Source organism: Nicotiana sylvestris, chromosome 1 (assembly GCF_000393655.2).
Source record: "Nicotiana sylvestris chromosome 1, ASM39365v2, whole genome shotgun sequence".
Lineage (NCBI taxonomy): Eukaryota > Viridiplantae > Streptophyta > Magnoliopsida > Solanales > Solanaceae > Nicotiana > Nicotiana sylvestris.
Window position 1 is genome coordinate 32,694,021 of NC_091057.1, and position 13,361 is coordinate 32,707,381.

At 32.4% G+C, this 13,361-nt stretch overlaps 2 protein-coding genes and 2 non-coding genes across 4 annotated transcripts; 2 read left to right on the forward strand and 2 right to left on the reverse strand.

Annotated features, from left to right (window-relative positions):
- Positions 1-425: 425 nt before the first annotated feature.
- LOC138882041 (U6 spliceosomal RNA) lies at positions 426-527 on the reverse strand. The gene has a single exon (XR_011403502.1). It is a non-coding gene; the product is annotated as a U6 spliceosomal RNA (small nuclear RNA).
- Positions 528-9,290: 8,763 nt separating this feature from the next.
- On the forward strand, positions 9,291-10,343 carry LOC138868408 (uncharacterized). Its single transcript, XM_070145961.1, has 2 exons — positions 9,291-9,710; positions 9,879-10,343. The coding sequence occupies exons 1-2, from the start codon at positions 9,291-9,293 to the stop codon at positions 10,341-10,343; spliced, it is 885 nt and encodes a 294-aa protein (XP_070002062.1).
- LOC138882050 (small nucleolar RNA R71) lies at positions 9,339-9,445 on the reverse strand. The gene has a single exon (XR_011403517.1). It is a non-coding gene; the product is annotated as a small nucleolar RNA R71 (small nucleolar RNA).
- A 185-nt stretch (positions 10,344-10,528) lies between the features above and the next one.
- LOC104215617 (uncharacterized) lies at positions 10,529-11,281 on the forward strand. Its single transcript, XM_009765463.1, has one exon. The coding sequence runs from the start codon at positions 10,529-10,531 to the stop codon at positions 11,279-11,281; it is 753 nt and encodes a 250-aa protein (XP_009763765.1).
- The last annotated feature ends 2,080 nt before the right edge of the window (positions 11,282-13,361 follow it).

Here is a 13,361-nt window from a genome sequence, read left to right on the forward strand (position 1 = left end):
CCTTTGTTAGAATTTGAACATAAGACCACATGATTCTCAACTCCACTTCATTGATCACTTGATCACACATGTGAGTGCTATATTTAAGTATTTTAGAAATTCATGTTGCAACTTGCAAGTTAAACTAAGATGCTGTAACAGTACGGTTATTTCGTATTATTGATTTGGTAAGACGGAAAATATATTGTGAAATGTATTCTCTAAAGATTAGTTGGTTGGCTGAAAAAACGATTTTTCTCATTTGTGGATAGAAATCATTTTCCTTCACAACTTTATATCTTTGTTCCAACTTAGATATTACTACTAATTTCATTAAATAATATCTGATTAATTTGCTAAAAATTATTATTAGGAGTATTATTTAAAAAAATATTTAATGATTTTTAGACAACAATAACAACTATCCTTCGTGCCAAATAAGTTGGAAAAAATTGAAATATTTTGCGATTTGTCTGTGCTTCATTCTTGTGAAGGGACCATGCTAATTTTCTCTGATTTGATTCAGTTTTTGATGTCCCCGAAGGGACAACTTTAATACTTATTCTTCAGAAAATATTTACTAGAAAATGACTAATATTTCAAAAACTATTTTCCGAAGAATATTTTTCATCATTCCAAATATACCTCCGAAAAAAAAAACAAATTGATTATCACAAAAAGGTTTGTTGAGTCATCCTCCATAATTGTCCCCTTAAAATACCTTTTACTTGACCCCATATTAGAACATTCCATACTGGTTGCTTAATTCCAAAACCGCAGTAAAGCACTTTCATCAGTCCAATTTCTTGGCTGGAGCCACAAAACTTCTTAATTAATATATTTATATTACAGAGGACACTGAATCAATAATCCATTCAGTAACTTTAGTTTAATTAATATATAAAAAAAAAAAGCAGTTTGGTGCACTAAGTTTAATACCGGTATGCGCGGGGTCCACGTAAGTGCCAGACCACAAGGGTATATTATACGCAGTCTTCTCTGCATTTCTACAAGAGCATGTTTCCACAGCTCGAACCCGTGACCTCTTGGTCTCAAGTGCACAATACACGTTCAAGAACATTTTTGAACAACAATTTTCCTTTGACTGAAGTTTTATTCTCTTCATAGACCCATTAAGTGTTACAATCAAGGAAGGTAAAAAGAAAACGAATTGCAAATTTTACGCTAACAATAATTCTTTTTCATTTGATATATTATAATATCTTACCGAAGTTGGCCTCAAAGATTGGATAAAGGACAAAGTTCTTGTACTGGAACAGAAGTAGATGACATCAAGATAGTCGCTCTAAAGAGGAATTTTATCCGTCACTTCTTCCCCTTTATGAATTATTTTTAGTGATCTATTCTATCAATTAAAAAAAATTCCCAAAAAAGTACTCTATTACTCATCATGAATTAAAGTAGGAATTAATTCATTGTCCCTACTAGTCTAGACTAGATTCATACTGCATAGAATCTGTTAATAAGGAAGCGCTTCCTATACTGAGTTTAATTTTTCACTCATAGGAAATTGTTGAGTTAAGCTTAAAATTGATTTTGATGATTAACAAACGATTGTCTAAGAACCAGGTCTCTTGAAGATATTTGAACTAACATATATATAGGGTTGCAGATCTGACAAGCAGATATTGAAAGAACCAATTAAGTTCCTGAAGTACGTTGATCAAAAGCTGAAAATATGATTCCACGAGGGCTTTGTTACTTGGACTACAAGCGTGTTATCAGAGCATCATTAAGAAAAATAAATGTATAAGTTAGAGATATTTAAGAAAACTAATTCCTTATGAAGAAGTTGGACGACTTACTCCTATAAAAAGCGCTCTATTGCTATTGTTGAAGACTACTGCTATTTCGTACGTACACAACAATTAATCTTGGCAAATAGCAATTATTGCAAGAAGGTGCTTTATAAGATTCAAATTGTTCAACATAAAAACATTATTTAGACGGTGAAGCTGTTTAGTTCTTGAGTTGTTAATCTCTAATCGTAACCTATTCTGCTTTCTAGAAGTATTTTTATAAATAAACAATTTTTAATTTTTTGTTTACCTTTTGAGACTAGAGTTTATCTATACTATATTAAAAGCACGAAGGCCCTTAGCAAAATATCGTTCGCCTTTTTTACCCCTTATAAAAAAAATTTTATACTAGACAAAACAGTCATTAACTATTTTCCTAAGAATTAGGATTTTAAAATTAATTAAAGTTTGCCTTTTAAATCTAAATAAATACATACTTACGTTAGAAAAATACATCAATAAAAACCTAATAGTGAACATAACATGAGTTAGCGGCTAAGTTTACCCACAATTCTACTACGTATCAAATTGTCAATTGTCTTTGATTCTGGAAGGTTTGATTCTCATATCTAGCTAGATTGTGAAATTTGACGCTTATATAATTCTGAAATTTTGCTTTGTATGTCTATTTCCTTTACTGTATTTTCTTAATAATTTGATGGTGCTTTATATGCAATTTTTGTTTCCATGCTTCCGAAAATTAACTTTGAACTATGTGGGGTATTAAGAGAAAGAAAGTGTTCTTCAAGGAAATATATATATTTATCCAGCAAACTCCAATTAGCAGAGTAGAAGCCATAAGTATTTCTAGCAGTGATATTTGATGCTCCTGACATTTTGAAATTTTGCTTTGTATGTCTATTTTCTTTATATTTTGATGGTGTTTTATGTGAAGTTTTTGTTTCATGCTTGACAACTTAGGGAATTAACTTTGAACTATGTGTGGTGTTAAGAGAAAAAAATTATTCTTTAAGGATGTATGTATATTTATCCAGCAAACTCTAATTAGCAAAATAGTATTTTTACTATAATAGAAGTTATAATGAGTGTGGATTATTAAATGTCCTCTGTTGAAAACCAAATTTCTGCTTTATAAGGTTTTGGGCATATTAAACCTTGAGTTTTGGAAAAAAATATTTTTTTTCCACTTGTGAATTATTGCCGTTCACTTTTAATTCAGAAAGAAAATTGTAATTGGTGTTGCTTTAATGTTAGGAATATGCACTGTTCTGCATAGATCTTGAAAATTTCTATATTCATCGATTATATTCATTTAATTTTCATTATAGTCTAAAAAGAAATTATTAGAAGCTCTTTGTTGCATGTAATTTATGTATGAGTTATATCGGACTTTGTGTTTGCTTATTTCGTTTTTGACTTGAATAATTGTCTTCTATTTTTTTCTGAACCTCACCTCAAATTCACAAAATAATATCGTCAAGTATATCTATGAATTGTAGTCTTCTGATTATATGATATTATTTCATTACCAAACAACGATTCTTTCCTTATTATTTTTGTTATTATGAAGATGCGGTTGAAGCAAAATAATTTTACCAACAATGACTTTCTTTTTGATTTTTGTGTTATGAAGGTGTGGTCGAAGCAAATAATTTTTTTTAACTGTAACAGAGAAAAGGTATCTGCAGATTTTTCTTTATTCCTAATACACTTCTCTTTCTGAAAGTTCTTCATATATATTTTATATTCTACGTTTTTATGTGGGACTTGATGCTATTACAGTTTTGGTGGACGTATATGGTTGAATTTGATTGTTATATTTTTTTCTCAACTGGAGAAATTATAATTTTCACATAATAAGTATTAGAAGTATTTTTTTTATGGTTGTGAGGAAGAAATTCTTATCAGATATGAACTGGTTGAACCAAACTGTTAATGATTATCAGCAATGGGTTGAATAAAAAAAAAGGCCCTTTGAGAGAAAGTGAAGGACAAAACTAGAGAGTTTTATGCTCCTAGAACAATATTACGCTGTTCTTGATACTTGTGAATTCACATTAGTTGCTCAAGCTTTAAAAAACTGCTTCTAAGTGTATTTTTCTCAAAAGTGCTTCTCAAAAAAGTGCTTTTGGAGAGAAACAATTTTTTTCTTCTTCTCTAAAACTGCTTCTGCTTCTCCTCAAAAACATTTTTTTTCCTTCCAAAAGCTTGACCAAACACCTCAATTTTTGGCAAAAAAAGCACTTTTGGCCAAAAAGAAGCTTGGCCAAACAGGCTATTAGATTCTATGGATTCAATTTTCAAGGTTATTAACATTGATCAATTTTCAAGGTTATTAACATTGAACCCATGCTATTTGTCAAGTTATGTGTTCATATTAAAAATACTATTATTTATTTTCTTCAAGATATTTCTTCATGTTGTCATATTTGTGGTACTCTTCGTATTAAAGATATTGATCTTTTAAAATTGTGCAAGCTTGTGACATTCAAATTTGACTTTTTAAGTCGGGTTCTAACAAAAATGTAAAGGCCATAAAAGAAAATTACTCTTTCGATTAATGTGAATACAAGTCCGTCTTGAATCTCTTGACTTCCAAAGCAAATAAACTCATATATAAAAACTACAATAAGGCATTCACAGACTTATATGTAGTTAGATACCTCCTTTTATTGAGTTTGGTAATATCTTCAACGTTCATCATTTCCAGAAAGTATATGTTTTAAATCTTTATTTTTACCGCAAACATATTTAAATATTATTTCCATAATTTTTTAAAAATATTTGTGTTTATTGATTTGGTGTACACGCGCAAAGCGCGTACCTTAAAACTAGTAGTCTTAAAAGGGGTAGCTAGCTACAATTAATTTGATTGTAGAGGTTGGGACTAGAGTTTATAGTTCCTAAGTTATTAAGTTATAAGCTGAAATCGCTCTTTGAAATAACTCAAGTTTTTTAGGCAAATCTTATGAAGGTAGGTCTTGGTTTTTACTCTCTTGAGCAAAGAGTTTTTTCACGTAAAATTGTTATGTCATTTATTTTCACTACTTTGCTTTACAATTTGTGTCTGTTTGGATACGTTAACTCGCGAAAATCGGGTAAAACGCAATTCACCTATCTCTTGTATTTTGGTGCATTTAAAAATAATAGTATCGAACCCGAGATCTCAGGTCAAATATGGAGGGAGTGTGAACATAAGTATAAAACCGGAACCTGCTTCAATTATAGTCAAGGTTTTGTCTTTGCTGCTTTCGGACAGCTCATTTAATTAGTGACTAAATTAAAAAAGGGTAACAGGAACCTGGCTAGCCATACTTGCTTGAGCCATATTCTCACATTGTTCTTTGCTTAAGCTAAGGAAGTATGAAGTTATTGGGACCTAGGCGATATAATCTAATCTTTATTCTTAATTGGTAGTATTAATTAAAATAATGTTAAAAGCAGTAAGCATGCAACATAAAGTGGAAAATTTTGGATGCATTTCTATCCTCAAAAGTGAGCGTGTCTTTTATGGAGGTTGAGAAAAGTGGGGTCGGGAGCCAGGGGTCGGGTAAGATACAATAATAATATTGAAATATTATAATTCGAGACCAGATATTTTTAATATAATTATTTTATATTACAAAATAATAATATAATTGTTTACCCTTAAAACGGATAACGATTAAATTTGTACGCGATTTTAAGGATATGTGAATTGTTTCAATACAAGTAATCAAGAATGTTAGATAAACGAATTAAGGATAAGATAAATAACCAAACAAGTTGTGATGTTGAGTCCGGGCTCGAATTTAAGCTGAACAATAGTTTTGCTTCCGACCGGACACTCGATTCGAAACAAAATATATATGAAGAACTATGATTAAAATAAGAATCTTTCAATAGCTAGAAAGCGGAGAAATAAGGTTGTATTGCCTTGATAAGCGTGTTACCATGTATGTATTGAATAAAAAACTTTCCCTTTATATAGTAGGGGAATTTTACCCCTAGTACAATTCTAAAAAAGGTAAAAATCTTCCTTGTACGTCAATTATTGATACGCTACCAACATTGGCGAGATCCACACCGTGATATCCAGTTGGGCGTGGATATCACAGCCCTTTCTTAGTCGTGTGCAACCGTTTCTAGTGCTTTTTGAGGTCTCGGAGTTCGTTCCGAGTTTGGGCGATGTTGTCTTGTCAGGCTCGGTGGCGAGCACCCCTTTCTGGCCTCGACTCAAAGAGTTCTCGGATTCGGTCTCTATCTCATACATTCATACTTCTTACTTCGTTTGACTCACCGGGAACTCGGGGTATGTGCTGACCGAAGTTCACCCGTATACAGATAGTCCCCTCGTTTCTCGGAGAGTAGGTTCGCCAACAAAATGGAAAACGATAGATGAACCTCGGTTCCTTCCTTCGTATGTTACAATCGAGACGACGAATAAGCCGAAACGTCCCATCAGTCATGTCATTCTGACTTTAGACATGTGTCAATCATCGACTGCTCGCCTTCGAATGTGAAACGCCGTGCATTGATTACATTTTCTCCTATAAAAGCTTCGAACTTTTGTACTTCTTCCACTTTCCAATCCTAACTTTTATCTTCGAACTCTCTAGCGGCTATCAACTCCTTCAAATCTTCATCCTTTTACCTTTGATCTTCAAATCTTCATATTGTTCTTAGGTTTCTACCCGGATTTTTATCCTACCTTCAAACCTTCATACTTTTTCATTCAAACCTTCATACCTGATGGGTATAATTTATTTATATATTTTTATACGTTAAATATTAAAGATTTTAAATAAAACATGAATAAATATATCATATTTTCTAACATACTTCGCAGGAGAAAGAACATATGAAAATCGAAGAAAAGAAGCAAAAAAGTGGGAATTGAGTAGTCAACTGGGAATGAAGAAGCAAGTGGACTAAAGCACCATAGTTGCGACGATAACAATGAGGAATCATGAAGGAAATCACATAGTTGCAACTAGAGAACTATAGTTGAAACTATAGCCTTTCTCTGCAAAAGGAAGAAATTGATAAGGCCATAGTTGCAACTACAATTTCTATAGTTGCAACTATGAAGAATACTAGGCAAAAAAGCTCTATAAATAGAGAGTGAATATTGGAAAGAAAAGATAGAGTCTGACAGGAGAGAACTATTCTTTGGTCTCTCTTTTCTTTAGTATTTTCTACTAGTTGTCTTTCTTTTAGACTAATAATATTTCTTCATAAGTTCTTTGTTCCTAAATTAGTTTTTTCTTATTTCATAATGGAGTAATCTTTTTTTGTTGGGATAGTTGATGAATATATATATATATATATATATATATATATATATATATATATATATATATATATATATATATATATATATATATATTATAATACTATCTCAGTTTTAATACATTCTTGGTTTGGAACTTTCTATTTTTATTTTATATTGTGCTATAACAATAGTTTTTAACTAATCATTGTTATCATTTCTATATATTTTATCTTTAAGTTACTCTTATATTAATTTTGTAATTCTCACAGAGCAAAATTAATACTCTCTCCGTTTCAATTTATGTGAACTTATTTTCTTTTTGGTCCGTGCTAAAAAGAATGACCCCTTTCCTTATTTGGAAACAATTTACCTTTATGCAATGATTTATAGCCACACAAAATATATGTGTCTCATTTTACACCACAAGCTCAAAAGCCTTCTCTCTTTTCTTAAACTCCGTACCCAGTCAAATGAATTCACATAAATTGAAACGGAGGGAGTATATAATAACTATTGAATAAAATAGTAAAGTGAGAGTAATTATTAGTAACCTATTATTAAAAATCTGTAATCTTGCTTACCTCAATTTTAATTCTCACGGAGGAATTGTAGTCGTAGGAGTATTGATTTAGTAAAAATATTCTTACGAAATTTTTACTATCTTTTAGCACAATTCAGACCAGAAGATATTTCGGTTTAACCGTCACTAGTTTTAACTCAATTAATTACATAACCTCACGGAGTGTTATTAGTTGATTAATTCTTGGTGAGATAAGATATAATTGTATTAGCAATAAGCAATTATCCTTTAGAGAAATACATGTAGAAAGTGAGACTTTATTATAATATATTATTAAGTGAATTCAACGATTCCCAACTCTTTTTTAAATTACACATCTTTCGAAGGTTGTTTAATTTTGTTAAGTATTTAACAATTTAATTCCACAAACTTTTCATCAATCTGATTCTCTCAAATAGTAGCTAAAATATTATAAGTCTGTAGAATAGATTTTTCAGTCTCTGTGTGACAATATCATAAACTATACTAGAATTTGACAAAGCATGGGCAAGAAAATCCTATACACATTGGCCTCGTCAAAATTTTGGCGCCGTTGTCGGGGATTGGCATACATCTACTTCAGATTAAATATTTTGTTACTAATTTGAGAATTTATTACTGTTATTTTTGTTTCAGTTAATATTTTCACTAATTAAGTGTTATAACTACTACTGTGATATTAATCCTAATGTAATATTTTTGTTCATAATGGTATTGTAAAAGTTTTTTTTCTCTTTTATATTATTTCTTCCTACTAGTTCCATCATTAACTGTTTTTAGTAAATTATACATGTTGCTATTAGTACTCTCTCCTTTATCATAATAATAGTGTTATAACTACTATTTACTATTTTTATAACGTGTAGTTAGTTCTTTCACATTTAATATTTTTTTACTACTGAAAAATATTCTTATGACCATTCTAACTATATGTACTATCTGAATACTTTTTCCATATATAATAGTATTATAGTATTGTTTCTTGTCATAGTTCACTGTTGCATCGTTTTATTTTTCTTTATAACTATCTTGTTATAAGTTTGAGTAAAATATTATTATTCTCTATAGATAATATAATTATTGTATTATTATTTTTGCTTAGCACCTACTGTTTTTATCATTTTTGTAATTTTTTATACACTTATATTTTTTTCTTATACTTTCTTTACTTAAGAATTTTAAGTAGTTTATGACCCGCTCTTCTACAAAAGAGTTGGTCAGTTACGATCCTGAAATTGAAAGATTTATTTGATTTCGCAGGAAAGAAAAAACATCGTCTTCCCAAGGAGCATCTTGTAAAGAAATGGAAAACCAGGAAGCAGAGGACATTAACCCACTTGGGATCCCACCACTGGTCCATGTAGAGGAGCAATTTGATGAAGTGGCGCCAAGGCCAATAAACAGAATCCTTAGGGATTATGCTAGACCTGATCGCTTCAACTATGAATCTAGTCAGGAAGCCCCAGTGGCATCCAACAACTTTGAAATCAGGACCGGCCTGATTCAGACAATTCAACAATCTTGTATCTTCACTGGTGATACAAGTGAAGACCCACATAGTCATTTAATTAATTTTCTAGAACTTGTAGAAACTGCTAAGTATAATGGAGTACCTCCTGAAGCTATCAAGTTAAGGCTATTTCCTTTTTCTTTAAAAGGAGATGTCAAGACTTGATTGCGAAGTTTGCCTCAAGGATCCATTACGATATGGGACCAGATGACTCAGAAATTTTTAAACAAATATTTTTCCCCTGCTAAAACAACAAAGTTAAGACAAGACATAACTAATTTCTTGCAGACTGACACTGAGTCAGTTTATCAAGCTTGGGAAAGATTAAAAGCAATGTTAAAAAAATGCCCACACCATGACATTCCTGAACATATGCAATTGTACATTTTTTATCACGGGCTAAAACCCTCTGCTAGAAATGTGATAGATGCAGCTGTAGGAGGTTCTGTAATGGGAAAAACCACAGAGGAAGCATTGGCACAATTGAATGAAATTTCTGAGAACGTTATCCAATGGTCATCTGAGCGTGTAATCATTAAAAAGGCTGCTACGGTAAATCAGGTTGATGCTTTAAATACACTAACGCAACAGATTGTTTCTTTGGCACAAAAGTTTGAATCTTTTCAGGTGAATACACAACAATCAAATCAATCTGAGGCTTGTGACATGTGCGGAGGAAACCACCAGAACCATGAATGTCCAACAACCAATCAAACGGATGAACATGTGAATGGCATCGGTTACAATCCATATCCTTTTGGGAGTCCAATGACATAAAAACATCCAGGATTTCAGTGGAGTAACCCAAATGGTGCAGAAAACTTTCAAAGCTTCCAGAAACAACATGTACAAGGTCCACCGGGATACCAGAGTCAAAATCGTGGGCAACCGAGTTACAAACCTTATCATCAAGCAAGACCATATCAACAAGCAGGGTCATACCAGCAGAGGCCCCAACAAGCTCATCCAAGTTTTGATGACCTTTTGTATAAGTATATTAAGGTCACTGATGAAAAGATGGAAAACCAAAATTCATCCCTCAAAAATCTGGAAATTCAGTTAAGCCAATTGGCAGCTCTTGTGTCAGAAAAGAGTCAGCATCCCTTACCAAGTAATACAGAGAAAAATCCAAACGAGCACCTTAAGGCCATCACTTTACGGTCAGTTAAGGAACTAGATGAACCTTATACAGACAGACAAGAAAAGAACCAGACAGAACAACATGTAGACAAGGGTAAGAATATTGAAAAACCATCTTAACAATCAAAGGAGAAAGAAATAAAGAATAAGGAAGAAAACATTTCTGGAAAAATGGCTACCTCACCTGTGACAATTCCTTTTCCACAAAAATGAAACGAGAAAAGCTTGATGGTCAATTTGCAAAATTTTTGGAAATCTTAAAATAGATTCATATTAATATTCCTTTTACTGATGCTTTGTTGTAAATGCCTTCATATGCCAAATTTTTAAAAGAAATTTTGTCAAGCAAAAGAAAATTGGAAGAAGTTTCTGTGGTAATGATTACTGAAAAATGCAGTGCTATACTTCAAAATAAGCTACCACAAAAACTTGGTGATCCTGACAATTTTACCATTCCATTCACTTTGGGATGTGTATATTTTGAAAAGGCACTTTGCGATTCTGGAGCTTCAATAAATTTGATGCCATTTTCTGTCTTTAGAAAATTAGATCTTGGTGAAATGAAGGACATAAGTGTTTCTCTTCAATTTTCAGATCAAAGTACTAAAAAACCTAAGGGAATAATTGAAAATGTGCTTGTAAGAGTAGATAAGTTTGTTTTCCCTGTAGATTTTATAGTACTTGAAATGAAAGAATGTCCTGATGAACAGATAATTTTTGGTAGACCATTTCTTGCTACAGGAAGAGTAATCATAGATGTTCATCAAGGACAACTAATCTTGAGAGTTGATGAAGAAAGAGTCATTTTTGATATGCAAAAGATACTAAGATTTTCAGGAGATGAGGCATCATCTTCATGCTTTTCTATTGACATAATTAATGACCTTGCAGATGAATTCAAAAATGATCAATTAATTTCAGACTCAATGGAAAGATGTTTGACCAAATCAGGCACCACACAAGATGATGATCCCACAATTAAGAGAGAAGCTAAAATACTGGAAAAAGATTATGAGGATAAGGAGATGCAATCAGAAGATGTTCAACCAAAAAATTGAACTCAAAGTTCTTCCATCTCATTTAAAATATGTTTATCTTGAGCAAGAATTATTTCCAGTAACTATTTCATCTTCTTTGACTGCAGAACAAGAAAAAAGACTTATTCAAGTCTTAAAAGCACACAAAAGAGCTTTAGGGTGGACTATAGAGGATATCAAAGGGATTAGTCCAGCAATTTGTACGCATAGAATCCTCATGGAAGATAGCTACAAGCCAATAATCCAACTCCAAAGGAGATTGAATCCTGTAATGCTTGAAGTGGTGAAAAAAGAGATTATCAAGCTTCTAGCAGCAGGTATTATTTACCCAATTTCAGATAGCCTTTGGGTAAGTCCAATTCAGGTAGTACCAAAGAAAGGAGGTATGACAGTTATAAAGAATAAAAATAATGAACTCATACCTACGAGGACTGTTACATGATGGATAGTCTGTATTGATTATAGACGTCTCAATGATGCTACTAGAAAAGATCATTTTCCTTTACCATTTATTGATCAAATGTTAGAAAGAATTGCAGGATATGGTTTTTACTGTTTTCTTGATGGCAATTCAGGGTATAACCAATTACCAATTGCACCCGAAGATCAGGATACAACAACTTTCACATATCCTCATGGAACATATGCATACAGGAGAATGCCATTTGGTATGTGCAATGCCCCTGCTACATTTCAGCATTGCATGTCAGCAATTTTTTCTGACATGACTGAAAAATTTCTTGAAATTTTTATGGATGATTTCACACTCTTTGGCAAAACATTTGAAGATTGTCTTTACCACTTGACTTTAGTTCTTAAGAGATGTGAAGCGAGAAACTTGATTCTGAATTGGGAAAAACATCATTTTATGGTTAAAGAGGGAATTGTTTTAGGACATAAAATCACTGCTAATGGGATAGAAGTTGATAAGTCTAAAATTAATCTTATAGCAGGATTACCCCCTCCCACAACTATTAAAGACATTAGAAGCTTTCTAGGTCATGCAGGTTATTACAGACGGTTCATAAAGGATTTTTCAAAGATTTCAAAACCTCTGACTAACCTCTTGATGAAAGATGTTAAGTTTGATTTTTCAGGTGATTGTATGATAGATTTTGACACCCTAAAGGAGAAATTATCAACTGCCCCTGTAGTTGTGTCCCCTGATTGGAGTCAATCTTTTGAGGTTATGTGTGATGCTAGTGATAAAGCAGTTGGAGCTATTTTAGGCCAAAGAAAGGATAGGATTTTTCGTCCCATTTACTATGTCAGTAGAACACTAAATGAGGCTTAACTGAATTATGCCACAATAGAAAAAGAGTTACTGGCGGTAGTATTTGCATTTGATAAATTTCGTTATTATTTGATAGGAACAAAGTGACTGTTTTTACTGACCATGCAGCTTTAAAATACCTCTTAGCCAAAAAAGATGCTCGACCTAGATTGTTAAGATGGATTTTACTTCTGCAAGAATTTGACCTTGAGATAAAAGATAAAAAAGGAATAGAGAATCAGGTAGCTGACCATTTGTCTAGACTAGAAGACCCTCCCCTTGAGTTCAGTGAGATAAAAGAAGAATTTCCTGATGAACACATTTTTTCAGTTGACTCTGTTGTGACTCAACCACCCTGGTTCGCAGATATTGCTAACTACTTGGTTGGAAGATGTACACCCCAAGATCTCTCTTACCAACATAGAAAAAGGCTTATTTTTTATGCTAAGTATTATTTGTGGAATGAACCTTACTTGTTCAAAATTTGTGCAGATAATATCATTAGGAGGTGTGTACCTGAAGAAGAGATGACCAAAATTTTGTATCAATGCCATGATGGAGCAATTAGAGGTCATTATGTGTGACGACCCGACCTGTCGTCTCATGAGTTACCTCTATGTTTCCCCCATTTCTACTTTTTTATTCTTCGTTATCCGTGTTTTATGTGGTCGAGTTGATTTGGTTTGCGTTGGAGTGGAATTTGGTAAGAAATGGGACACTTAGTCTCTTTTAAGAATGGTTAGGTTGGAAAAGTCAACCGGATGTTGACTTATAAGTTAGAGTGCTCGGATGTAAGTTCCGATGGTTCGGTTATCTTCGGGAGGTGAT

Coding starts and splice junctions, on each gene's coding strand:
- LOC138868408 (XM_070145961.1), top strand. CDS start 9,291: ATGACTCAGAAATTTTTAAACAAATATTTTTCCCCTGCTAAAACAACA. Junction 9,711..9,878: donor AAAAGTTTGAATCTTTTCAG/GTGAATACACAA, acceptor CCAGGATTTCAG/TGGAGTAACCCAAATGGTGC.
- LOC104215617 (XM_009765463.1), top strand. CDS start 10,529: ATGCCTTCATATGCCAAATTTTTAAAAGAAATTTTGTCAAGCAAAAGA.